The sequence below is a fragment of the Chelon labrosus genome (assembly GCF_963514085.1).
Source record: "Chelon labrosus genome assembly, chromosome: 15".
Lineage (NCBI taxonomy): Eukaryota > Metazoa > Chordata > Actinopteri > Mugiliformes > Mugilidae > Chelon > Chelon labrosus.
The window spans coordinates 19,168,926-19,195,248 of NC_140348.1; the positions used below are offsets into that span (position 1 = coordinate 19,168,926).

Genomic DNA, 26,323 nt, shown 5'->3' on the forward strand with positions numbered 1-26,323 from the left:
AATATGCAGTGTGTGTGTTACATACAGCGAATACAGTGTTGACAGGACGTTTACACTGTAAACGTCCTCTGTAAACTTTACAGGATATTTACAGAGTATGAACAGTATGCAAATGGCTATGCAAACTACGTTTTATGTAGTATACAGATTAAGTTTATGCCGAGTTTGTTAGACATTTCGATAGATGCGTTTGAATAGATGTATGAACAGTTATAATGCGTGAATGTATATGAAGCTCCAAACTTAAATTTTATTGTAAACCAGCTCCCACTCCTGACCGAGTCAAAAAGATCGAAGAAACCTGTGGTTAAACGCAATAAAACTAAAGCACTGGACTGACATTAAAAATTCTTGTGTGTGTAGGTTTGGTTACTCTAATCTAATCACAAATTAGCGCACTGGATAAAATAACTAGTATGTCTGCGTTTAGTTAGCTACAGTTAGTAATAATACAATACGCTGATACTCTGAAGCTCCAGCTAACAATATTTTGCTACTTCGCCTCTTAGCCATTAGCCTGTGTAATAGCCACCATTAGCAAATAACCATATATATAACACAGTTAACTTTATGGTTGACAGGAGATGTGTAGGTTACTTACTCAGACATGCTAGTGACAGTTAGCTGTCCGGACGTAGCCGTTGGTTCGGTTCTCAATAATCCAAGCCTGATGGCGTGTTTGTTGTCTGGCCTTGCCGCTAGCTAGGCAGAACTTCAGCTCGCACAACACATAGTCCTCTGTTAAGTCTTGTTCGTGATCATTCAGGACATACTTGTAGTCATTTTAAGTACTTATATGCCCTCAGTTTGTTTTTAGTGAACACGCTCTGTCAAGTACGTGTAAATGTACCGGCCGTTACACAAACAGCCAATCCTCTCAGATCGTCCATCCCTTGTGTTACTGCATACAGGTCGGCCAGCATGGCCCGGATGACATTTTAATTTTTTTGTCAACATTTTGACGTAATAGTCGCTGTTCTGGATAGTGAGTGACTGAAGATATTTTTTTTTTTTTAAACTGTGTTTTCTTCCACCACTGTTAAAAACAACCTGACACAAACTGCTAATCTGAGTTAGCTAACGTCTTCCTGTTGATTGTTTTGCCTCCAACTAAGCCCCGCCCACAGCTAATAACGTCATCACATTTACTAACACAAAAGGGGAAAGTCTATACTGGCAGTTTCATACTTAGCTAGTATGTTTAGATGAGATGTGCTGTAAGCACGGAATCTCATTAACACAACAGATGTCAATATTATCTTTTCTCTCACAATATATTAACACGGATCAACCTGCGAACAGATGTTGTTTCCATCTGTGCTGTTGGTTCTATAGGACTGGTTGAATACACATTCCATTGCAACAGATCATGTCTATGGTATATCAATGCCTCACCTGTTCATATGCACATAATACACGGAGCAAATTTAGATAACTTGGCAGGATATTGGATTTTTTTTATTATTCGAACAGGCCATTCATTTCATGTTCAAATAAAACATGTCACATTGTTTATCAGTCACCTGCCTAACATTAAGAACTGTTTTTGCTCTGTAACGCTGGAAGTCACCCTTCTTTTATTGATACTGTACCTTGAGTTATATCACATAAGTACATATCCTTTTTAAAAAAGTATTATAATCTGTTCACTTCCCTGCTTTGATTAGTTGTTTACATTACATTTTTATTATTACAGTGTTCTATTGGAAAATAAAAAAGGGAGAAATTAAGCAAATAAAAATTTCCACCAATTATAAACACCATCTGAAAACTGCCAATATGACCTTTGCAGATTTTGAAAATCTTAATCATCTTAAGTCAGAATAATTAGTTATAATGGAGTGTGACTAACACGTACTGTGGCATCGAGGATTCGTTTTATCATTGCTGAGAGCAAAGAGCATACATATCAAGTTATTTAAAATTAAACCGACATCCTGCTTTCTTTCTCTGCAAAAGAAATTTGGTTAGTGATGTTTGCCACTTTTAAAGACACTGACTCAGTCAGAAAGGACTTTTATATTGGCTGTTTTTACACAGGTTTATGATGATTTCGTCTGTACATCCAGCATTTGCTCCAGCTGTGTTCAATAGAAGAATATACAGTAGTTGCATTCAGTATAGTATATACAATTCAGAATGTGTCTTTGTTTTTTAAGATTAATTTACATTTTAATTAAAAAAATACGAAAAATGTACATAAAACAAGTAAAAGAATGAGTTTGCAGCGTAGTGTAAAACAGGCTAGGACTTATTCTAACACAGTATAATGCAATTTCTTACATTCAAATTAATGACTAAACTAAAATGCATGCTGTCAAGGTCCTCTGTCATCCAAGTCATAGTATATCCCCAAAAAAAGGCAAAAACAAAGGCAAGGGGACTTGTTGGGTTTTCTTGAAGACGTTTCACAACTCATCCAACTTACTTCTTTGGTTCAGGAGGTGAAATGAGTGGCAAGACGTCTTCAAGGAAACCAACAAGTCCAGTTATCTACATTTTAGTCTCGGTTTTTGGATGAAATGTGTAGTTGCAGTTTAATGTACATCACAACAGGAAATTACTGAAAAGAAATTGCACCATAAACAGAGTTCAGTCACCCAGATATTATTTATGCATACTATGACCCATCTTCTAATGAGGTGTACTCTTTAAATTACTTCAAACACAGTGGATTAACCTCATCACCGTAACTCACCCGTACATGTAAAAGGCTTATATGGATTTAGAATGTAAGAGAAGTTTATTCTCGTTGCCTTTCAAAATATCTCAACAACTCAGTTATGTGATTGACAGGCAGAAGACTAATGATGTAAGAACACACCAGCTCAGACGATTCGGAGTGCCATATTTAGCCAAAGTGACATCTGCTGCAACACCAGTTATCTTGAAACACTTCAACGGATAACAGGCAAGACATATTTTGGAAAATGATAAGTGCAACCACAAAGAAATAGTCTAGTTCCCATAAGATTCACATATTGTGTGGTGAGCATCAAACCCGGACGAGGAAGCTGCTGAATTCCAACTGAATCTGTTCTTCTTTAACACAGGAAGAAAATAAAAAATTATCTCTGTTTGTTATTTCAGCACTTCCCTCAGGATCCTCCACTTATTGGCTTAGTGAAATCCATTGAAAGACGCATCTACTTCAGTACTTCTTAATGGATTCAATCCAACATGGTGCATATAATCTTCACAGCCTCATCTAGACCCTCAAGCTCTACTATGTGCAGCATCTCCCTGATGTCTGGGATTGTGTTTAGACAAACAAAAGTGAAGTGGAATGGTAGTAAATACGAGCATGAGAGTAAGTAATATAGTGTGAAAAGAGGCATTTGGCAAAGTAGTTGGCATTTGTGTCGGATGATGGATCGTTGTCAGCACAATCGAGCTGAGCCGTGCGTCTACTTGAAAAAGCAATGGAACAATAACGGAACCAACAGCAGCAAATAGCTGAGAGGAGGAAGCCTGGAGGCGAAGCTTGTTACGTTGCAGTCATCACTGTAGCAGCAGTGAACTCTGACACCTGGCGCTCTGTAGCCCTGGCTGTTGGCCTGGCTGCAGAAAGACTTGTAGGAGCATGACTTCATCACGCCACCTAACAGACAGGCAGACACAGAAGTCAGTTACTCTGATTTGTCAGCCGCTACATGGACCAACTGATATAAATGTGTTGCAAAAACAAATTGTCCTGGCCAGCCAGGTCTTGCTTTTTCTTCTTTTTTTTTTTTTGTTGCTGCTGAGAATTGGTGGCCCAAAAACAGCTCTTGCTTGGGGGTTTAAGCACAGTAACTGAGTAAATTACTCCCTCTAGGCATCCTGAAAGTGGAGAAAAACACGCCAACTTTATGAATTTAGTCTGAATCATTAGTGAAATCAGTTAAATAGAAATCTCTAAGCTAGAGCTAAACTACAAAATGAACTATTGGCTTTGTAAATCTGTCTCTGTGCCATGAACACATGGTGTCCTAATTAAGGATATTCATTGAGTAGGAGTAGCAAAGCTCTTCATTCCCTTAAAAGCCTCAACCCCCTACTGACTGAGATGTGTCTCGAGACAGCAGCCTGTTCTCTATTAAACACACACGCACAAATATAAATAGCTTATTGTATTGTTGGTAGAACAAAAACAAGTAAACCGGTAAAAAGAAAAGGCTACTACACTGTCAGTGTTGGACTCACTGTCATGGCCCACCACTATGGCGCAGGCATCAGAGTAGTTGGGACAAGATTTGGAGCCTTGCCGGTTGCAGTCGTCATTGTTGGAGCCCATGCAGGTGTAACACTGCAAGCCCTCACCTAAATGAAACACAAAGGCACTTGAGATTAGTGAAATAGAACAGTTGTACTGTATTTTGACTGCATCTCCCCCACTGAGCCACTGACGACCAGAAATGGGTTGTTCCACCCTTAACCGTGAAAAGAAGTAGCAACCCAGGTGAATATGACTGACCTCTTTTTATTGGCGCCAGCTCACTCATATATGTTTCAAATAAAAACCTAAACTCCCCACAATCATTAGGAAGTGAAGAAGCCACTTGGTTGACGGTGAAATGTCCAGCTGCCTTTGTTTTAGCTCTGTTTTAGATATGCACATGAGCTGGCTGACTGAGAAAATTCACAAACACATCCTGGTTGTATGTAGTTTAAAGATATGTAGAATCAAAGATTGAAAAGGATGCTTGCTACAGACTTGCTACTGGAGTATATTACAAGGGAAATACAATACTACTTTTCTCAAATACCAGAGCTATAGACTGTCCCGATGCTATTGTTTGAGTTGATGGGAACTGTTTATAATGGTAATATATGATTTTTCCAACAAATATCTGGATAATGTGCTTTATAAATCCATATTCAGACAATATTCTTACTTAAGCTGCCATGTCAAAGTCTGCAGTGTGGTGTGCTCAAGCTAACCCGGTCTCTTTTTCTCATAATCTCAGTGCCATTATTAGTTAAGCTCATGCAATATCTACAAGGGCCTGGCCCAGAACCTGTACAGCCCGCAGGAAATGAGTACCGGCCGTGGAGCACGAGCAGATGGGTGAGTGAGCGAGTGTCTACAAGGGCCTCAACTCTGGGTATTTTCATCCTTTATTAAAATTGCGCGTGTGGGTTTGATGAGCATGCACATGCAGGATTGTGTGCCGCTGTTCCGTCGGCACAGTGAAGCCAGAGTCGAGAGAGAGAGAGCACTAATTAATCACTTAATTCACACAGACCTCCCCAAATCAACTAAAGAGTTACATCCGGGCCCTAATATTTAAAAACACATCTTCAGAAACTTCCGCTAATGCCTCGGGAGCCCACTGCAGCAGATAAAACACTTAAATGTCTCTCTAAAGCTCTCCCGAGGAAGGAGCAGTTGTTTGAGAACTAACTGACCTTTTTGAAATATTCCTTAAATGCTTCCTTTTGAAACCCTCCATCCCTCTCCTAAATTCTGCACCGGCCCTGCACAAACAGCCTTTAATGCTGCTTCCTAAGAGGATCAGAGCTGGAGTCACCGCGAGCTTCAAACATTCTTCGCGGCAGCGCGTCTCCCGTGTCGGCCTTGGAAAATAATCTCCTCCAGCCCCGGATGTGTCTGTCATCATTCAATTTCGATAAGAAGAGGATATATATATAAAAAAAAGTTCCTCAGACACACTTGTTGCCCTGGAAGTGTAGACCAGCAACTTAATAAGACAGACAAGTAAATGAAGCATATCACATCAATCAGACTACAATCGCAAATCTGACAATACAACTACAACTTGTTGACATGGTGCACAAATGCCCCCTGCTGTTTGTAGTTGACCCCAATCTATCCCCAACGACACACATGCAATAAGCATTAGCCTCCAGGCCTATTAAGAGATTAGCTGCCGGGATTGCCCGCTAGTTACTGTTGGTGGACTGACTACGGGAAGCAAAACTCATGAGAACGAGCAGAAAAAAATTAAACAAACAGCAAACATGGCATAAATGAGGGGTTGTTCTAATGTCTAATTGCCTTAATGGAGTTTTAAAAGACACTGGGCATTTGCTGAGAAATAAAAATAACTGTGCAACATTGTGTCACAACATGGAGCCACTTTGGATAATAGTTATCCATTCAGCGGGTACCTAACCTCTCAGGAGGGGCACAAAAATGGAGGAATAACAAAGGAAAGTCAAAGGCAATGAAGAATTGTAGCTGAGGAGAGACTCCAGAAAAGTTCACATTACATGAGAAGTGATCTAATAAGGGAAAAGGATCAAGAGGTATAGAAAAAAATAAAAAATAAAGTTCTTACTGTTGGTTGACAGCAGGACCAGGGAAAGCAGGAGCAGCAGACAAAACTGAACAGCTCTCATGGCGCTGGTTGTCCTCGTCCGTCCCGATCGCACACTGAAAAGCAGGTTGTTTGCTCCTAAAACCCCCTGAGCTTAATCCGGGCTATCAGAGGAGCTAATGTAGCGTCCCTGCACTGACTGGGAGATTACCAGGCCCTCCACTCAGGCCCAAAGCTCTGTGGTCACCGCCAATAGGTGCTTCTTCTGTAGATAAGTGGTGCGACACTTTCCTCCAGTGTTATGCCGTTGCTTGGAAATTGAATTAAATGGAGCTGCTCTAGTTTCCCAACAGAAGTGCCACTTTCATTTGTATATTCTAATGCAATGTCCGTTGTCTCAGTTGACACCTTCCACACTATATATTTATGTTTGACTTTAAAATACAGTAATTGCATAGTCTAATAATGACTCCAATATTCTTTATTTCATATACTAACTCTAATATACTTACTGTAGCACTAGTCTGAGCAAATTTAGCAGCTGTCATTCTAGTCACAGCGGGCAGTCTGACTAATAAAAACTGAAATTTTGATTCATCCACCCAATTAATGGTCATAAATGTAACTATAATTGGTAGGCCATACCCTGATCAGCCACAACATTATGACCTTTATTGTCTAGGTCTTCCTTGTGCCTCCAAAACAGTTGTGATTCATCAGAGAATGGACATGGGCCTTCTGAGAGTGTCCTGTGGTGTCTGCCAACTGAATGTTATTAGTGGGGGGCCTTTGGGTCCTATGGGTTGAGGGGAGGGGCCTCTGTGGATCATCCCACAGATACTTGATCAGTTTGGGATCTAGTGAATTTGGAGGCCAGGTCAACACCTCGTGCTGTTCTTCATGTTTTTTTTGAGTTGTTCCTAAAGCATTTTTCTGTGTGTACCTGTGTCAGGCTGTATCCTGCTGGTGATGCTATAGGGTGGGGGTGCCGGGTCTAGTCTAGGTAGGTGGTCTAAGTAATATTTTCTCTGTGTTATGAAAATGACTGTTACATCAGCACCAGGTTCATTTGGCTCAGGAACAATGTTGTCCTGTGATGTATCTTTGTCTGTGTGACATAAATACATTAACAGTGTATTTACTATTGTTCCACTGGGGACAGCTTGATATAAACGCTGCTGCTGCTGCTTCAGGTACACATTTCGCAAAGATGAACTAGCAGCTGAATCAGAGATTGTATATTACAGTTCTATAACGCGCAGTAAATCATTTCAAGTAGGCTGCCATCTGTCTCAATGACACACAGTGCTTTTCTAAATATACATTATTATACTACATCTGTAGCTGCTGCCAAGGCCCAATATTGTTGCATTTGTCAAAAACTCTATTAAACACTGCAATCATCTAGAGCTCTAGTTCCTAATGGTTTTTTTTTTCTTTCTCTTTTGTTTATCAAAGATTACTAAAGATTGTTTTTTAATGTAAGATACGGGACTTGTTCTGGAAATAAGTCTCCATACTGCTGCCAACTTTAATGACAGAAGATCATTTCAAGTCTTGGTTGATTTGTTTATTTTCTACCTAATATTCTTAGTTGCTTCTCTCACTGTGAATATATTTGTAGCTCTAAACCTCACACACAAGGAAGCGCACCTGTCCTTGAGAATCTCATTGCCTCAAATACCGCCTGGAAACGGATAATGAGGATATTGAGGACAACAGGATATTGTCAAATTCATGCCAACTCACCTTCACAAAATTTCCAAACAATATGCACCTAAACTACAGTTAAAACCAGATAAGCCCAGGATGCTGTATTGCCATCTTTTATTGCACTTTGTAAGCAGATGCTGTACAGTAGCTGTGCAGAGAAGTTATTCCTCAGTGTGACGTACGACCATCGCAGGACCAGAAACATATCCATCCAAAAATTAAATTACTCCGGGTCACAACTGAATACAGTCACGATTAGTTTGCTTTATATCAAAATAAAATCCCAAAAAATAAAGTTCCACCATTTTATCGAAAAAAAGCTATGACAAGTATGACAAATATCTACAAGGTTACATGAGGGGCGGCGGGCTGTGGATGACGGCGTGACTATCAAAAATGCAGATGAGTCTTTTTCGCACTTTACTGCAGTATATACAAACATTAAACATTACAAGATTTATTTATTTTTCATTCTTTGCCTCTCACATGCAAGTAGCTAGTGTGATTGCGTGTGTTCTCTTAGTAAGTGGTTTATTAACATTTCATGAATAAATCTAAGCAACTCTTCTTCTTCTTTTTTTTTTTCCAAAATCTATCTTTCTCTTGTACTAAGAGGAGACGATTACAGGAGTGGGTAAAACAGTCTTCTCCCTCTGTGGCTGTCATGGCAACATCATAATAGATCATTTAACCCACAAACAATGCTTGCACTTTCTCATTATCATACGCTCTCTCTCGCACACACCCACAAACGCACTCATAAGTGATATGATAGATTTGCTAAAACTTTAAACCAGACCCCTGATACAGTACGATACACTGATACACATCAAAAATGTACAGATTAATTAAGAGGAAGCCATTCCTGTGGATCCTGTATACACAAAGTCAGTAGGAAATAAAAGACCACTTTGGGCTTTAGGCGTCTCATCAGTTCTCGGGAAGCGTCACCCGCTTCCTTCTCGCCCTCGTCGTCGTCGTAGTGCGGCTGCTAACTTTTCCCCATCTTGGCGATCAGTTCGTCGCAGATCTTCGTCAGCTCCTCGATCTCTTTGTTCTGCGAAATAAAAATTGACGTTCACACACTCGGGCTGTGCAGAGATAATGTATTGATTTCCGGATCTTTTCACATCCCACCGCTGACCTTTTGCTCCAGAGTGCGCTCCAGAGAGTCCACCTTCATCTGCTCCTTCCTCAGACTGGCCTGGTGGGCGGCTTGCTCCTGCTTGGCCTTGGCCCGCACCTGAGCTATCTCAGCGTTGGCCCTGATAACACGCGAGGGATTCAATAAGAATCAAGTCACCTCTGCATATCCCCTATAAGCCTACAAACTCGTATGAATGCAAAACCTCGATTCAGCAAAGCGAGGATTAATCTTTAGAAATTTCCTACAGATGGAATATAACTAATCTATAGAAACACTTAATTACATTGGCCTATATCCAAACAAATTTCCGCTGGGCTTTGAGTTATTGTGTACTCAGTGCATTGTGGTGTCCTCCCTTTGGGGTAAGTAACGCAGTCACAGCAGAATAAACGTGACAGAATGAGAATGTGCACGGACTCACCTGTCTAATTTCTCCTCCGCGTGAATCTTCAGAGCTTGATATCTCTGTTCCTCCTTGCGGACCCTGGACAGATACTCCTGAGCGCATTTCTTCAACACCTCTTCATTCTGAGCGGAACGAGAAATATTTTAATTACTTGCCGTGAGGGTGTTCAGCTAAATTTGAGATGACTTACAAGGCCAGTCACGCTGGAAAAAAATAATCAAAATTTAAAAAAGAGAGAAAGAAAAAAAAAAAAACTCATTAGTGTTGAATAATTTGCGTGTTACCTTGCGGAAACCCTCCAGCACATCTTTCATCTTCTCATACCGACGGAAAAGGTCGGCCAGGGACTTTTCCACAGAGTTGAGGTCGGCCAAGGCCTGGTCCTTCTCCAGGATCAGCTGCTGGATGGTGTGGTGGGAGAGAGATTTCTCCTTCTGGTCATCCTCTGGTTGACACACACACACACAAAGACACAAAAGATTGTTAATCCATCCACTGAAGAGTCTGCCTTACTGGAAACGTGTTTAAAGATCGACACACAAAACAGTTTTTGACAATATATCAAGATGGATTTGTGGATTAGTATGATTTACTATACTCTCTACTGTATGAGTGTTGCTTTTAAACCAGTTTAGCATGCAAACAAAAACACCGGACAATGGAAAACATCAAAAAGAGACTTGTATAGAGACAGAACTGGTAGCTGGTTTGCTTTGAGAGATCTTTATAACCTTCATGATGAAATGACAAAGTATCCCCCAGCACGCCGGCCCCCTCCCCCTTCCCCTTTTCCTTTCCTGTCACGAGCTTAGATGAGCAACCCGCTTTCCTCTCTAAAGCTGTATGAATGACTTTTGCAACCATCTTAGGTTGTGGCCAAATTTTCACATGGCCTCCAGCGTATATGAACTGATCGAATTCATATAGTATTAAAATGAGAAACTGTGGGATTAAATAAAGGGTTTGCCAAAAGTCAAAATATACTCCGAATAGTACCCGTTAACAATTAAACTAAAAATAAAAAATGTCCCAGCCAACAGGATGGAATGCAACGAAACGAATGCCACTGGATGAGATGAAGAAAGTGAGCACATGCGCTCCCCTCTCTTGACGTACGGGATGGAGGGGCGTGGGCCGACACAAACAAGTGAAGGACGGTTCCTCGTTACTCACCTGGCATGCCTGTCAGGGTTATCAAACAGTAAGTGGGCAAAGATGGGAAGCAGAACAGAAAAGAAGGGACCGTGTTAAGTCAAGCTGGGAGGGCAAGACACGTGAGAGAGCCGAGTGTTAGACACGAGCAGAGACAGATTGTTCCTTTTCGTGACAGTGCCTTAATGAGGGTAAGAAATGAAATTTAGACCGCAGCAGGAAAAAAAAAAAAAAGAAATCAAATCTTCAGGAATGTCCAGAGGTGGCAAAGACAATGTAGGTGAGAGCAGGAATAATGCAAGAAAGTGAGCTTGCGGTGAGATTTAATGAGGCCAGAGAAGCTGGACACGATCTGGCAAAGGTGAGTAGCTCCCCTTCCATTGACATCAGGATTCAGATCAGATTCAGGTTTATTTGTCATGTGCAGCATTAACACCTCGTGCTTGCTGAGGATAAAAATACTGTCTCATATCAGTGGCAATGGATAAGGGGTCACAAATGCTTTGCAGATTATTCTTTTTTTTTTTTTTTTTTAAAGTTGCAAATAAACATGTGCAAAAGGTAGAGACAGAGATTGAGGAACAAAACTTTTTTGCTTTTAAATAATATTAACGTGAAATCGAAGCTTGGGTCTTGTAAGAAACTGAGAAATTACATTCAACGTTGAACTCACCGATCATCTGGGCAATTGTCTTCTCATACTCGGCAACAATTCTCCTGTGGATGAGAGGAGATTGCAACGTGTTACAAGTAATTTTAGGTGTAGTGTATGTCCCCAAACTGCTTTTAGGTGTACACGTTTCTAAAGTGATTGTATGCCGTTTATTTACTTGTCTCAGCCAGTGGAAAAAGAGGTTAGCATCAGTTTGCCTGTTTGTACTTAGAAGGCTTAATTAAAAACTAAAAATATCAGTGAAAAAGCTGCGGATCTGGAAACGCTGCCAACTGTTTCTAATTTTGGTCACAACTTGGACCGTCGGAGTCCGAGTCGAATGGGTAACCGCTATATTTGGATATATGGGAAGAGTACCGACAAACAAACAAGATTTATCAAGCCTACAACTTTTGAGAATGATTAATTATGAATATGATCTAAGTGCCCAGAACGCTGAGTGTTTTCTTTTTTCTACATCGTCCTCAGTCTTGTGGTCTCTAAAAGCCCCACAGGACGACGATGTGTTAGTACGAGCAGGTTGGCAGATGTAAGAGGATTGATTAGCTATGGCTAACCCTTAGCTTCTTAGCCACTCCTTATCCAGTCCGACCAATCAGTCAAATGGAGTAAGCTCTTGTCTTATCCACGTTAACTGAGCAGCGACCAGCTGGACTCGTACCCACCCCCTGCTGACAAAGAATAAGGACTGAATATCTCTGTCTCCATGGTTAGGAGTCATTTGTGGAACAAAGTTTGATCATCTGTAGACGAGTATAGTTAATGACAGTTCTGCGCTGTTGTCAGAGTTTTATATAATTCAAATGCAATCAAGTTGTAATTATTTAATTTATCTAACTGTAAACTTAAACATATCAAATCAGCCCTCATCTATTCCTCTGTTTTCCAACACTTGCAGTGGGGCTAAGACTCAGATCGACGTCTTTAACTGGCTCTCCGCTCTGCAGTTAACCTTAGCTTTGTTTGACAGTTTAAGTGAGATAAACCCATTGACTGGTTAAATGGTGAGAATGGGTGGAGTCTGAAAGCTCCAGGCATCATGACACGCTGCCATGTAACAGCAACACTGACGGATGCTGGTGGGTATAAGTGATAACAACCCAAGGTGTCTCTTCTTACCTCATCTCCACCACCTCCTGTCGACTGCCTTCGTACTTCCTCTGCCACTCTAGCACTTCTTTCTCCTTTGTCACAATCTGAGGAGGACGAATAAAGCTTTGGTAAACACAGTGTCCGAACTTAATTAACATTTGTGACTAAAAGAATGGAAAAAAAACATGATGGAGGCACCTCCTCTCGTGCAATCCCCAGCGAGTGGTCCAGTTCCCTGGGCAGGTGGGGACTCTCCCCTTCAATGTAGCTGGGGGCGGTGTTCCTGGCGTAGAGCGAGTTCATGGACACAGCACTTTCTGCTGAAGACGACACGTCTCTGTGCTGCTTCCAGGAAGCAAAGGAGAGGAGGGAAATGAATGGAAACATGACCGGATGCAAAAACAGCTCCCAGATGGGACACACCTTCGGGCTCACACACACATTCTCTCTACGGGAATCCTGAACCAAACCGCAAGGCAGCATCAAACTATATCAAAATGTACCACACAGCAAAACCAATATGTAAATGAGGCAAGCTGGTGATGTTCCCGAAGACTTGGTGGTCAGCCGCCACATGATTGGATGAAACAGTCTTCATTGCCGCAGTATTAGCCATGTTATTCGCTGATGCCGGCCCCAGCTGAGCGGCCATGGTCACCTGCTCATTGCAGTAGCTTGAATGTGATTGGGTCCAGGCAAGAAAGACAGGGGAAGGAGGGCAGCAGCTGATCATAAACAGGAGAGGGAGGATAGGGGAGCGGACTGGGCAGCAAGGGAAATAAATGTTAGTGTCGTGTCAAAGAATGTTACAACACAGTGAGGACGTCTTACCCGATGTGGCTAGAATCACACTGTTCACTGTAACGTTTACCCAACCTTTGTTCTGTTACAAAGACCGTGATGTGAGATGCTCTCACGCAAAAACATCATATCAAAATGCAAAAGCAATCCTCGCTCTAGCACCACTTTTGGTCCCCTTAAACTCTGCTCCGAGAGGGATTTAGTCATCCTTGGTAGAGCTGGATTACGAGGGGGGATTTGATGAAATGGTGGGGGCTCACGGGGGACAAAGACACGGAGATCTAATAATACGCGGAAAAGAGGCTGGCTGGAGCTCTAATTCCATTATTCAGCTGGATGTAAAGGCCGGTCAAGTTGAGGTAGCGACGGATCTTTTAAGAAATTTCAAGAAAACAAATCGAAACCTCTTATGACTCCCAGTGCCCTGCAGTCTTTAACCTGTAGATGTGCTATAGAACAGTCTTTCTGCAGCTGTTACTACGTTGTCTTATGCATCAACCCTACTAACCCTAGTCTGAATGCACAATTCAAACTTTTAAGAAGAACAATGAAGTGTTTTTTACGAGGAAAGAAGTGCATTCTTCATATTTATTAAACCTCAAAGAATAGAAGTAATGCTGATTGTAAATATAATTTCTCACAAGAAAACTCTATAAGGAGTACACAGTAGGTTTGTGAGCGAATGGGGGAAAACTGAAGACACAAGCTGAAACTACAAGACAATCGCTATGTGAAACACAGGAAAAACTACAAGAGAGATGCTAGATACACCGCTGCAAGTACAGGGAAACCTTAAAAATTGTATTTGACTCTCTGGATCTTGGACTTCTGGGGTCTACTGGAGCTAACTATTGCAGTCTGTAAGTATTTGGACAATGATTGTGGCACTGTAGTCCAGAATTAGGAAGGTAAAATGCTGAACCTCAGCTTTAATTGAACGACATTTACAGTACATCCAAATGGGGTCAACAGTGTAGATATTTTCAGCCCGTCCAAAGACTACTACGTATTAAAGTGCCGTGTTTAAAGCTAAAAGTCAGCACTTTAAGGTCATTGTCATTTTCAAGGCTGTTAAAACTGAAAAAGTGACCAAATATTTAGACTGCACTAAGGTGGATTAAGACGAGGACAAATCTCAGGGGTTACTCTTACTTTCAATACGGGTGAACCGTTGATATTCCACCGACGGGTGCTGGCTTTCTTGAGTCGAGACTGTAAAACGTGCGGGACAGTAGCATGAGACATGGGAAGGGAAGAGGACCGGGACACGCCTGCCCTGCTACGAGTCTTAGCAGAGTAACCGCGAACTGAATATTCCCAGGTTCAACCTAAACTCCTGCCTCGATGAACACTGACACCTACCTGATGGAAGTGTTTGTTAGTGCTGTTAGTCTGGGGAAAAGGACCAAATCACAAAACAAGAATGTGACTGGGATTTGGGCGGGGGGGGCAATGGTAGCAAAAACATCAACAATTACATTTAGGAGCCTTACGTACTCCTCAGCTGCTGATAATACATCTTGTGTGAGACATTCCCAGTCACATTCATGCTGATGTAAGCCTCTCATGGACAGGCAACATGCATGTTGCCCAACATGCATAACGAAGGCAAGGAGCTAAGAAAGGCACTCTGGTCCAGAGGATTCAACCTGGAGGAGCTCGCTGCTAGTCGGGGTGGGAGCTGGACACAATAAGCCATGTTAGAGATTTCATATGTGGGGACGCAGGAGGTGGCAGGACCATGGATGTACAGCCACCATGTTGATACGGCCATGGGTTCACAGTCACACACAAAACGGTGTGTGTGAGGGGAAGGATCGGCAGGCCGAGGCACACTCATGCACCACACTACAGTCACGCACACCTGCTTCTCCCTAATCACTCATTCAAGATGCATCTTTTCTCAAACTCCCACACACTCACCCCTACACACACACACACACACACACACACTGGCGTACAGCAGGTGCAGGCTGACTCAGCGCAGTACCTGGGGGGTTACAGTGGAGAGGGAAGGGCACTGAGAGATGTTTTTGGCTACCTGCAGAGCCTCTATCCTCAGGGCAGCAAGAACCAGCTCCTCCTTGGCCGCACACATGGGGGCCGAATTTCATGGGTAAGGGAGGAGGGTTGCCGCCCAAGGATGAGAGAGCAAAGGGGAAAACATATAGAGATTTGAGTAGAGCGCACACACCTCCCTGCTGTCTACATTTTACGCACCAATAATCTACTGCACGCAGCAAGCTAAAAACAGCAACTCAGGGAAGAGGAGGAAGAAATGGGATAATGAAAAGGCAGGATGTAATAAGGTGACACAATGGGAATAATGTTTGTACAGAAATACACACAAATGGACTACCAGAACCAAAACCTGCAAGGTTTATCAAGTAGGGTCACGTGTGGTCTGTCAACACACCTGTAGTTTTTGGGCGAATGCGGTGGGGTTGGTCTCAGCCAGGTCAGGCTCCAGGTACTGCAGGGGGTCATCACACTCAGACAGCCTGTCTAACAGGGGCATGGCCATGGCTGGAGCAGGGGCCTCCACAGGGCCCTGGCTAGGGGGCTACAAGGGCACCGGGAGGAGTAGGCAGAGGGCAGGGGGGGGAGGCAGGGGACAGCATGGCAAAGCAAGCGCTGAGTGTTTGAGTGGCAGCACTGGGAGCTGATTCACTGAATTCAAGCTGGGAACCTAATGTGGTGGACCGGCTATTTCTTATCAGTGACAAGGCTATAATGAGATCCGCTCAGACTGATGTTGGAGTCAGAGCCTGTGATAAACCACCTGCAGTGTGGTACTCTGTCTCCCCCTTGTGACTTAACATGGTGTAAATGTACCAAAATAAAAAATGACTGATTTTTCTTACATGACGGTGACTACACACATACTTTTTATTATTTATTTGTTTTACAACATATGTGATAACTACAGACTGAGTTCAAATTTTCATGAAGGCTCACCTGCTCTTCCCTCTCTGTGCTCTGTGTTCGGCTGAGCGCCTCGATCTCTCTCTTCTTGCCCTTGTCCCCGGCAGAGCCCTCGGGACCAGGCCGGGAGCTCAGCACCGGTGTCTTCATGCCGGCTGTTATCTGGGCCTCCATCTCCTCGAAGCTCCTGCACAGAATGGGAGAAAGAAAGCAATGGCACGTAACGTAGCGTATATGATGGATGAGAGCGTTAGTGAAAACATTGCTGAAGCAGCTGCGTTTACTTTTAGCATAAGGCAAAAAAAAAAAGGGGGTTGGACGTTGCATAACTAAATCCATTCATGCAATTATTCATGTAATACAGCACATACAACAAAATATATAGAAAGCATGAGAGTGTAGCAAGTAAAGTGTGTCTTACCCTGTGCAGGGGGAGCTGGGTTCAGATCCATGTGCGGATGTATTTTTGGTTAAGCTGTCAGATACCGAGTCCAACTTTAAGTACAAAGACGGCTTCTTCGCAGACAGTGGCTACAAAACACGCAAGACAAAAATAAAGATAAAAACCTTCTCAATTCGAACGTTATTTGTACAAAATATCATTCACCATAAAATAACAAAGTCAGGCAAGTTCGCTGAAGAGCATCAAATACTCACCGGTGAAGCGGAGCCAATCTTCTCCATGTACTCAATTTCATAGTCTTGCACTGGGAGAGAAAGAGGAAAAACAAACCATTTAAATACAAAACACAATATGGAGAGACATATGAGCGAGTGTTGCGGGATCAGAGGCTGAGGCAGGGCTGTCTGTTCTCTGTTTCATCTCTGACCCAGATGGGTTGAGCCAGACAGCCTCTGGGAAGAGGTTGCTCCTCTGGAGGTCAGAGGGTAGTAGAGAACTGGGCCAACAGGTTTTTTTTTTTTCACTGCCACAAAAAATGAATCAATGACACGGCTGTATGAATAAAGTGTCTGATTGCTCTCTGTGGTATGCTCTAAATGTGTATGAGCAGTTTTTGGGACCCAGGCGGCTGCAAAGGGGTCGAACAGTTATGCCTCACCTGGAGTCTCCTGAGGAAGACTGTTCTCGTTGACAAATGAAGTAAGGTCACACGGCTGAGGGAAGTCTTGCTGGTCAGAGTTCAAATCTGAGTCCATGTCGTGGAGGGCTGCCCACTTATGACTGGTGGAGGAGGCCAGCTTCTCCTCGTCTGTGGCGTGGTCTTCCTGCGAGTGAAACTCATCCGCAGGGTCCTGCAACACAGAGCAGAGAGAGGTGAGACAAAATCCGACGAGAGAGGCGGAATCACATGTGCAGGAGACTGATGGAGCCGAGTGACGGCGCACAAATGTGGAGCGTACGCACCTGGGATATGTCAGACAGCGGAGATTTCTTTGGCGACCTCTTCACTCTGAAAGTATTACTGTGAAAGAAAAGAAAACTCGTCAACATCCAGAGTCACCCAAGCCACTCAGCTCTTCATTAGAGCTAACATTTCCTGTCTAACTACTAGTGTGCATCTGCTTTTTTTGCATGAAATGGTAACACAGTTTGCATAGAGCTATATGTGCAACAGTGCTACTTACTGTACGTGGCGGAAATGAACAGAACAGTGAAATGTTTGTGACGAGGGCTGAATCTATAGTTAGTAACGGCACACTGAAGAGTAATGACGGATTAATATTGAGTTACGAATACTTTACTTTTACTACAGATCTGAGACAGGAACGTATTTGATAATGTAGTTGAGTGGTTGGGATGTTGATGCAGATTAAACTGTTAGTTGACAGGTCCCACTTTTATTTATTTCAATCTTCCCAGACTTCCTTCTGAAGAACACGTAATACAGGTGTTTTTAAACTGATTGTATTGAATTGTAAGAAAAGTGCAGCACCTTCTGATTAAATCATCCCTTTTAAGCCGCTGAATTTAATGCAAAATACTGATCTGAGTTAATGCTTCACTCAGTCTGGAGCATTTCTGCATGCAGATGAAAATAAATGATGACTAAATTAATTGGTAATTAATATAAACTGGCACTGAGCAATACTTAACTTTATAAGAACACAATAATTGTTAGGCCATACACCGATCAGACACAACATTATGACATTATGTAAGTTTCGCTTGTGCCTCCAAAACAGTTATGACTCATCAGAGAATGGACATGGGCCTTCTGAGGGCGTCCTGTGGTGTCTGGCAACAGAATATTGTTAGTCGGGGCCTTTGGCTCCTGTGGGTTGGGGGGCGTCTGTGGATGAGGCTTGTTCCAGTGCATCCCACAGATACTTGATCAGTTTGGGATCTAGTGAATTTGGAGGCCAGGTCAACAAATTATGCTGTTAGGTCAGGGTTTGTGTGTGTGCCTGTGTCAGGCTGCATCCTGCTGGGGATGGCTGCTGCCATCAAGTAGTGTCATTGCTATGGGGTGGGGGTGCCTGGTCTGGTCTAGGTTGGTGGTACATTTTCTAAGTAACATCCACACAAATGAATGCCAGGTCCAAAAGTTTCCCAGCAGAACAATGTATTGTCACAGGATGGTCAATGTTATTTACTTCTCCTGTCAGCGGTTTTAATGTTGTGGCTGATCAGTGTATAATGTAATGGCAATGGCCAACGATGAACACAAGAGGGAGCAGTCACACCTCCTGTTAAACAATGGATGGACAAAGAGGAAGAAAGATAGTTTGTTGTCAGCTTCAGTTAAAAAAAAAAGAGAAGGATGCATTTAATATCTAATCTGATTTGTTACCGTATTTTTTTGTTTTGGTGTGCTAAACTACCTGTCAAACACAAACATTCATTCATAAGTCACCTCATTGTTCAACTGACTTCTATTGGTGAGGTTAAAGAGCTTTTTAAAATGTATTTTATATTCATTTCAGCAGTTACTTATGAATTATACCTACTGCTGGCACAGAGCTGGGCATGTAAACTGGTATTCTCCAGTTAAAAAGAGCAGGATTAAAAAAAAAAAGTTTTAATGGATGTGTGTACAAGGGATTGCGATGTTTCTGTTAATAGGAGGAGGGACGACATGCTGCTATAAAAGGAGAGGCTCGTGGAATCAAGGGTCAGAAAGGGTGAACTCTTGTCCCTGTACTTACAACAGACAACATAGAGAAGACACACCCCTGGACTTCCTGTGACATATGAGAATACACAGACACAGGTGACAGAGAGACAGACAGAGGACACTGGCACAACAGACTCATGAACCACATACAAACACAGACTAAAGCTAAATATTCCTACACATGTTCCGAAAGGGAGTGCGCACGCTTCACTATCCTCTGGTAAAACTACGCAAACTTACGATTTGATAGGAGTTTTCTTCTTCTTGGCCGGTTTGTTCTGGTTTTGGTCCCCCAGTTCCCCGATGTTGTCATTGTCATTTTCATTATCGTAGTCATTGGACGACTGCTCAAAGGACGCCGATGCCTTCGGCGGGGAGTTACTTATATTGTTGGAGGATTTGAAAGGGTCTATGGAGTCGTCAAAGTTATTGGGGTCAAAGTCATAAGATGGCCGGGATAGTTTTGGAGAGTTGGCGATACCTTTCTTCGGGTTAAATGGATTGAAGTTTGGATCGTCCCATTTGTCAGGTTCAAAGTTGTAAGCTGCTTTAGGAACGGGGATGTCATCCTCATTGCCATTGTGTGTTGCTGGAGGGTTGTTGTCTAGCGGCTCCGTCGGTGGCGGAGCTGCCTTCTTCAGCCCCAGCTTTGGTTTCCTCAGAGGCATCTTGCCGCTGGGCTTCTTTCCCAGTTTCTTGAGCGGAGGAGAGGCTTGATGTGACGCCTCAGAGCCCTCCTCGGAGTAGTCAAACTCCAGTCTTACTGGCTGGCGCTTGGTTACAATGGGCTGCTCTTCAGGGTTGGCGACTGGCTCTTCGGGGGGAGCAGTGGGGCGGGGGAGACAGGGTTGCACAGCAGGAACAGGAGGACTCTCTGGAGGGGTGGGAACGGTGCCACACACGGGACCTTTACGACCAAGATCAGGGGAATTGGCAATTTTACTTCCTCCAGTTTTGAAAGGGTCGATGTTCTCAAAGTTCTCTGGATCCCATTGATAGGACGCACTAGCAGGGATTGGGGATTCGTCTTTGCCCGTTAGACTATCAGGGAGAGGGACCTCCTCCTGGCACAAGGGTAAGGCCGGAACGACACAGCGCTCCTCTTGACTGGTCTGACTGGTCTCCTCGGGCAGAGGAGGAGGGGTCTCCACACGGCTTTTCCTGGTTTTTCGGAGAGTTCCTCCAGGGCTCGGCGTCGCAGAGCCTCCTTCTGTCTCCTCCTGAGCTGGGAGAGGGCTGGCAGTTAGAGGCTTTGCCCGTTTCTTGGTTTCCGGCGTGCTGCTGGATGAGGCTGGCCTGGGACTCTCCGGGTTGGAGTTCTGTCTGAGGAGAGGCTTCTTCTTTAAAGATCCAGGGCGGACTTTCTTGGGCCTGCGGAGTGTCCCCGGGGCACTCTCGGTGCCTACGCTGAAGGATTCTGAATGTGGACGGTAACCCCCCGACAGTGATCCATCCAGTAGACTAGAACTATCAAGCTCTCCTCCTTGGAGGCTGAGAGAACGGGTCAGAGTCTGACTTGTTCCCTCTGTAGCGAAAACTTCGATATTATATGCACCGCTGGCAGCAATGGGCTTGTCCTCATCGAAAGCATTGGACGAGGAAAGGCAGGGCGGATCGGCTGTAGTCAACTCAGAGGCAGGAACACCGGCCAAGGTGTCTGCGACTGCAAAAGACGAAGACATGAAAAAGGCGTTTGTTTGACACATCCAGTCCCAGAGATGAATGTGCTATAAATAATTCAAAGATCTCTCAGCTGGAGTCATGAAAGACCGAATGGACTCCTAGAGGTGAAGTACAGCCTTAATCCACTAGGTGGTGTAATAATACTTTCAATAAAAGTACGTAGACCAGTGTAACAGAGCCTGAACCTGTATAATAAGGGTTAACCACACACTGTAGAATAATCCTCCTCCTGTACCTTTGTCTTGAAGTTGATCTCTCTGGGGTTCAGCTGGAGAAACAGCCTTCACTGGAGTCGTAGATTCAGGGGTCTCAAAAGCTCCATCGGAGTCCGAGCTCCTATAACAAAAGACAAAAGGAAAAATTAAAGTAAAGGGAAATCTAAAACATAAACCTCTTATAATACTGATTCTTAGAGCAGCATTTTGCAAAGAACAAGCAGTTCATCACATAGGAGAAGCAGCAATTTTCTATTCCCTGAAATGTGTATTGCTTAAAACAAATTAGCCCCAGGCTGCTACGTGTTTTCATTTATAGTGGACTTCAATGTCTTTAAATGAAAACGCTGAATCTGCAGAGAGGTGACAGATAACGACACGCTTGAGACACAGTATAACCCCATCACCAACACACATACACACACCAGACTACCTAGAGACCTAAAGATATCACAGTCGTAAAGCAGACATGGTGGGGGTGGGGGGGGATGAGAGAAACAACAGTATGACAATAGGCTGCAAATAAAATCAATACACTATCATTCTAAACGTATAGACCTCTCTCATTATCTTACACATTTAACACAAAGCTTTGCAGACATCCTGGAAACCCAGCTCCACGCTCTGTCGATCGATGCATTAATCTGACGGTATGTGTCTCCCAGCCTCCCCGTCCTGTCTCACCTCTGTCTGACCGGTTCCCTGGCAGCCCCGATCATGCTGTCATGACGCGAGCTCCAGGAGAGGCGCCGGAGGAGCCCCAGAGCCGGATCTGAGTCTGGGCTGTCGGCATCTCCCGCCCCACCCAGCAGCGTGTCCCAGCCCCAGCGAGCCCACTGCAGTGGAGACAGAGCCTGCCACGCACTCACTGCCATGGCTGCCGGTGGGCTGCACCTCTCCTCACCACAACGCTGCTGCCTGACTCTCAGGTAGGCGACCACAGCTTCCACCTAATAGGATGAGCTCAGACCTCCGGATCCAACCTTTCCTTTTCTTTCTTCTCTCCCTTTTCTCTATGATCAAATACCCAGATCTCTTTGTTTCTGCAGTCCTTTTGCGTTGCTCCTCTTTGTCATCTGTGGCAGTATCAGTCCGTCTCCACTCCTCCCCAGTAGGAAATGATGTCTCTAAATCTAAATGAGACCGCCTGCCGAAGCCCACCTCCTGCGATACTCTATTTTCTCTCCCTCTCTCCCTCCCTGCATGTACCTTTCTTTCTCCTACAAGTGAATTCACAAAGAAAGGGTCTATACTGGCCAGCAGCCAAAGCACTTCCAATTCTCCTCTCATTATTTTAAACACCACTGCATCTCTCATGTTTACTATTCTATTTATAGTGTCAATCTCTGTCTGAATTATGACAAAATTCAACATTGCTTCTCTCAGGGAAAAGGCACACTTTGGGAAACCTAATCTCCATGGAGATTTGCTTCAAGGCATTGCTAGTCGGCATTTTGTCAGGGTCCTATGTCAAAGACTTGGATTAAATAAAAGCCAGTGCCATTACAGATGAAGGGGGTCTTAAACTTTGCAAGAAACAAAACAACATTCACAGCTGTGTGCATAGAGAAAGCTATAAATGTAATTTGCCATCATTGTCAGCATCTCCAGGGTCGCAAGATTGGCACATTTTACTTGCGCCGCAACGTGCGCCGCTGACAAATCTAAACAATTCCTCATGCTGCACTAGACAGCATGTTAAAGCCCCGACAGTGTGTAAAATGATAAGTGGTACCTGCTCAATACTTATTAATCGAGCTACAGCATTCGCGATGCCAGATGAGACAGCACATGGCCCGAGACGGGAGCCAGAGCCCTAATCTCCGTGCGGGCCCGGTGTGTCCCAGCAGGACAAGACTGGTCTGCCTAGAAATCCATCTGCATCAATCGCTGGGAACCAGGATCATATTGTCATATGGTCAGACAGGCAGCGGCACAGACACCTCAGACGGCAGGGATCCGACAGAGAGTAATACGCAAAGATCAAACGAGCATAAACCAAGTTGGATATGTGGAAATAAAACTGTACTCGGCTATGAAGAGATATTTAGCTGTCTCCTTTGAGAATGAATGGAAACAAGACAAAAAGGGAGAAATAAGGTAATTGGGGATTCATTTCACTGCTCTGTTTATGTCCTTGCAGAGAACATTTTTCATGCCACTGCAAACACTGCGTTTCTATGGCAACTGGAGGTTGTTCCCGCCATATGTTCCAGTAGAGAGGATTGGGGGGGGGGGGGACAACAAGGTGGCTGGATACACACACACACACACACACACACACACACAACACAACTTGACTATCCAGCACGGTTCAGAGAAGTGTTTTATAGGATACAGAAGGAAAATCAAGGCACACTGTAGATACACGAGGCAGGCAGTTGCTGCATCAGCACCATTTTGCTCACGGCCAGTGAATTGGTTTGAACGAAAAGCAAAAGAAAAGACATTTCACAACTGCTATCGCTGCAAGACTGACTATTATAGATCACCTTTACTCGCATTTAAACAAGTGAAATCTAATAAACCCTGAACCAGGCGCTGAAGGAAGAGCTGTAATGAAATGTGGTTATGAATCAAATATTAGGTGAATAAACATCGTCTGGGAATCTCTTCTGCAGTAATGCAATCGCATCTACAGTAGCTTTTAGTGGCAAAAAAGGATGGATGGAGGCGGTAGATAGAAACAAAGAGAGCAGCAGTTACCAGCAGCCTCTCACAGGCTGAGATTACTGCCTGGAGACAGAAACTCTGCAGAGTGAGGCAGGGAGACAGTGCGTTTCAGACAGCCAGACGTGTCTGTGCTTCCAGCCAAACCCACCTCAGTCTGTCTGAACAGCAGACTCTATACAACGGCCATGGGGACATTGGATACACCGGCATGTAGACAAGAAATTAGCTAAATTTGGGCAGACTGAAATTAAAAGGTATCTGTGATTAGTTTAAACGTGATGGAAAAAGAAAGAAGAAGAGAGGGATGCTGGTCTCCAAGCAGCTGTGTGATCAGCAGCCACCCTCCATCCTCTCTCGACTGTCATGGTCTGTCTAAAAATTCTCTGTCTGGACACCGACCACCTTCGTTCCACCTTTTCTACACCTTATATTCTGTCGCTTACCTTCATGCTCCTCCCTATTTTTTCAGTTTCACCCATTTGTTTTTGTCAGATTTACTTCCTGTCTCTCAGACCAGCAGGGAAAAACACCAGCACAGTCAGCATAAAGCGGCACTTCAGCACACTATAAATCGGTTGCATGATTTGCATAAACACACGTCTGTCGCGAACAATGATGAATGAATAAACCGTGCCATCACACATATATTTTAACTGCATGATAAGGTTAAATGTTGTGTTTTATGGACCTAAAGAGGAAAAGTGTATGATAGTAAAAAATACGCTTTGTGTTGCCAATCCCTTGAGGAAGAAACACAGAGACCAACAGAGGGAGCTCCTGTGCTTCAAACCCTCTGATGAATGAGCCGCTGGAAATAAAGTATTACATCATAGTCGCTGCACACCACGTGAAAAACTACAACAACCCATTTTCATATAACTGGAGCCTCTACACAGCAGGCGGCAACATGTAGAGGCTTTACAGTCTGACACGTGCACGCAGAATACGCCATATGTCTTCTGCAAGTGATTTGTCAACATCAGGAAATTAAATCTTATAGATAATCCCTCTGCACCCTCTGCAGGTCACATAAACAGAACCTGTTGCAAACATATTCTTTTCTTTTTTTTTCCCCGCAAAGAGCAGATGTCCTCTGTTAAAGACCTCTCCTCTGGAGTCTGGCTTCCTTTTGCCCGCGGGGTGCACTCCATCTCAAAACAAAGAGGCCGGTTAAGACAAAAGAGTGTCAGACTAAGATAATCTCTAAGAGTAATACCTTTCCTAGCCTAATCTGAGTCACTCATGGAAAGCAGATGGCACATTAAGAGACAACAAGACACGGTGAGAGCGGCAGCGTAGAAATACATGGGCGGGGGGAAGGGGTTAAAATATCTCCCTGTTTTGGCTTTGAGATTTTTAGATGTTAGGTTCTTTCAGACTAATGCTGGCAAGGAAGAAAACAACACATCTTGGACTCTCATTTTAGATTTCTAAAAACTCCCACCATGCGGTTGTTTGGCGTGTTAATTCTTGTACCAGGAAACACTTTCTTGTGTTTTGGTTTAGAGCACCTGCAACAGCTGCTAAACTCAACAGTCTTGCGTAAAAGGCAGACACTCGCAAACATCTTCTAAGTATTCAGTCCTCTTAGATCTAAACTTTTGAAGAGCTTTGAGATGACAAATGACTATATTATGCCATAAATCATTCATTACACGCAGCACGTACACACAAGTTCATTTTCCCGTATCCCCCTCTCTCTCTCTCTCTCCGTTCCTCCCCAGGTCCTCCTTCCCCTGTGCAGTGGCGCGTCTGAGATATAAATAAAACAAAGCAAAGTGGAGCACTCTTTGCTCCGTCTCTTCTCCCTCTCTAACTCTCTCATCATCCATCCATCCCCGCGCAGTGTGCTCTATTTCGGCACGGTCACCAGCTCCTGCTCCACAGAGCGGCAGTCGCGTCCTCCTTCCCACAGGACAAAACATCACCTCACCGGCCTCCCAGCGGCTCCTGCTCTACTGTATCCTGGTTTCCATAGGCTCCCCTGGAAGAACTATCGTGTTTCGCCCATACTGTACATGCTGTAGCCCGAGCACACCGAGGCACATGTGCCTGTGCACGTGCTCTGATTTTCTCATCCATATTTACATCACAAAAGGGACACTGTACGCACGCTTGGTTGGTTGCGTTGCCGTGTTATAGTGTGTGACATACATCTGATGGCACAACAACAAAACAAAAAGAAGAAGAGAACGCTAAAATACCTCGAAAACAATGAGAGAGAAAGGAAACAAAACAAAGGCTCGTGGGGATTTTCTTCAGCCTTCATCTCTCAACATAAACAACACAAATGTGACATAAATGGTTGAAGCACCAATGGAGTCACTCACAGGTGATTAATAAAATCAGCCAGCACCCATACTGAGCAATTATGATGCATGGAAGACCAATGCAAAGCCATGAATAAATAAAAACCATCACACGGCAGTACTCCAGCTTTTGAATTAATTACATCTCTCTTCATTTTGCTCTCACCGAGCACGGATGCAGATTAACTCAAACT

The 26,323-nt window shown here is 43.7% G+C and overlaps 2 protein-coding genes across 2 annotated transcripts in view; both read right to left on the bottom strand.

Moving 5' to 3' along the window:
• Window positions 1-3,191: 3,191 nt before the first annotated feature.
• ly6pge (lymphocyte antigen 6 family member pge) lies at window positions 3,192-6,345 on the bottom strand (the record flags this gene model as incomplete). Its single annotated transcript, XM_084561414.1, has 3 exons — window positions 3,192-3,601; window positions 4,186-4,302; window positions 6,285-6,345. The coding sequence occupies 3 exons, from the start codon at window positions 6,343-6,345 to the stop codon at window positions 3,408-3,410; spliced, it is 372 nt and encodes a 123-aa protein (XP_084417540.1). The 3' UTR covers window positions 3,192-3,407.
• Window positions 6,346-8,073: 1,728 nt separating this feature from the next.
• Window positions 8,074-26,323, bottom strand: part of tacc2 (transforming, acidic coiled-coil containing protein 2) — a gene marked incomplete at its 5' end in the record, with an annotated part of 47,338 nt that continues 29,088 nt past the window's right edge. Inside the window, 15 exons of the mRNA XM_084561189.1 lie at window positions 8,074-9,033; window positions 9,121-9,241; window positions 9,545-9,651; window positions 9,814-9,974; window positions 11,355-11,398; window positions 12,474-12,550; window positions 12,645-12,788; window positions 15,664-15,810; window positions 16,206-16,359; window positions 16,594-16,703; window positions 16,830-16,879; window positions 17,234-17,426; window positions 17,539-17,596; window positions 19,490-20,912; window positions 21,168-21,268. Coding sequence (XP_084417315.1) covers window positions 8,968-9,033; window positions 9,121-9,241; window positions 9,545-9,651; window positions 9,814-9,974; window positions 11,355-11,398; window positions 12,474-12,550; window positions 12,645-12,788; window positions 15,664-15,810; window positions 16,206-16,359; window positions 16,594-16,703; window positions 16,830-16,879; window positions 17,234-17,426; window positions 17,539-17,596; window positions 19,490-20,912; window positions 21,168-21,268 — 2,956 coding nt within the window. The 3' untranslated portion in view covers window positions 8,074-8,967. The remainder of the gene's footprint in view (window positions 9,034-9,120; window positions 9,242-9,544; window positions 9,652-9,813; window positions 9,975-11,354; window positions 11,399-12,473; window positions 12,551-12,644; window positions 12,789-15,663; window positions 15,811-16,205; window positions 16,360-16,593; window positions 16,704-16,829; window positions 16,880-17,233; window positions 17,427-17,538; window positions 17,597-19,489; window positions 20,913-21,167; window positions 21,269-26,323) is intronic.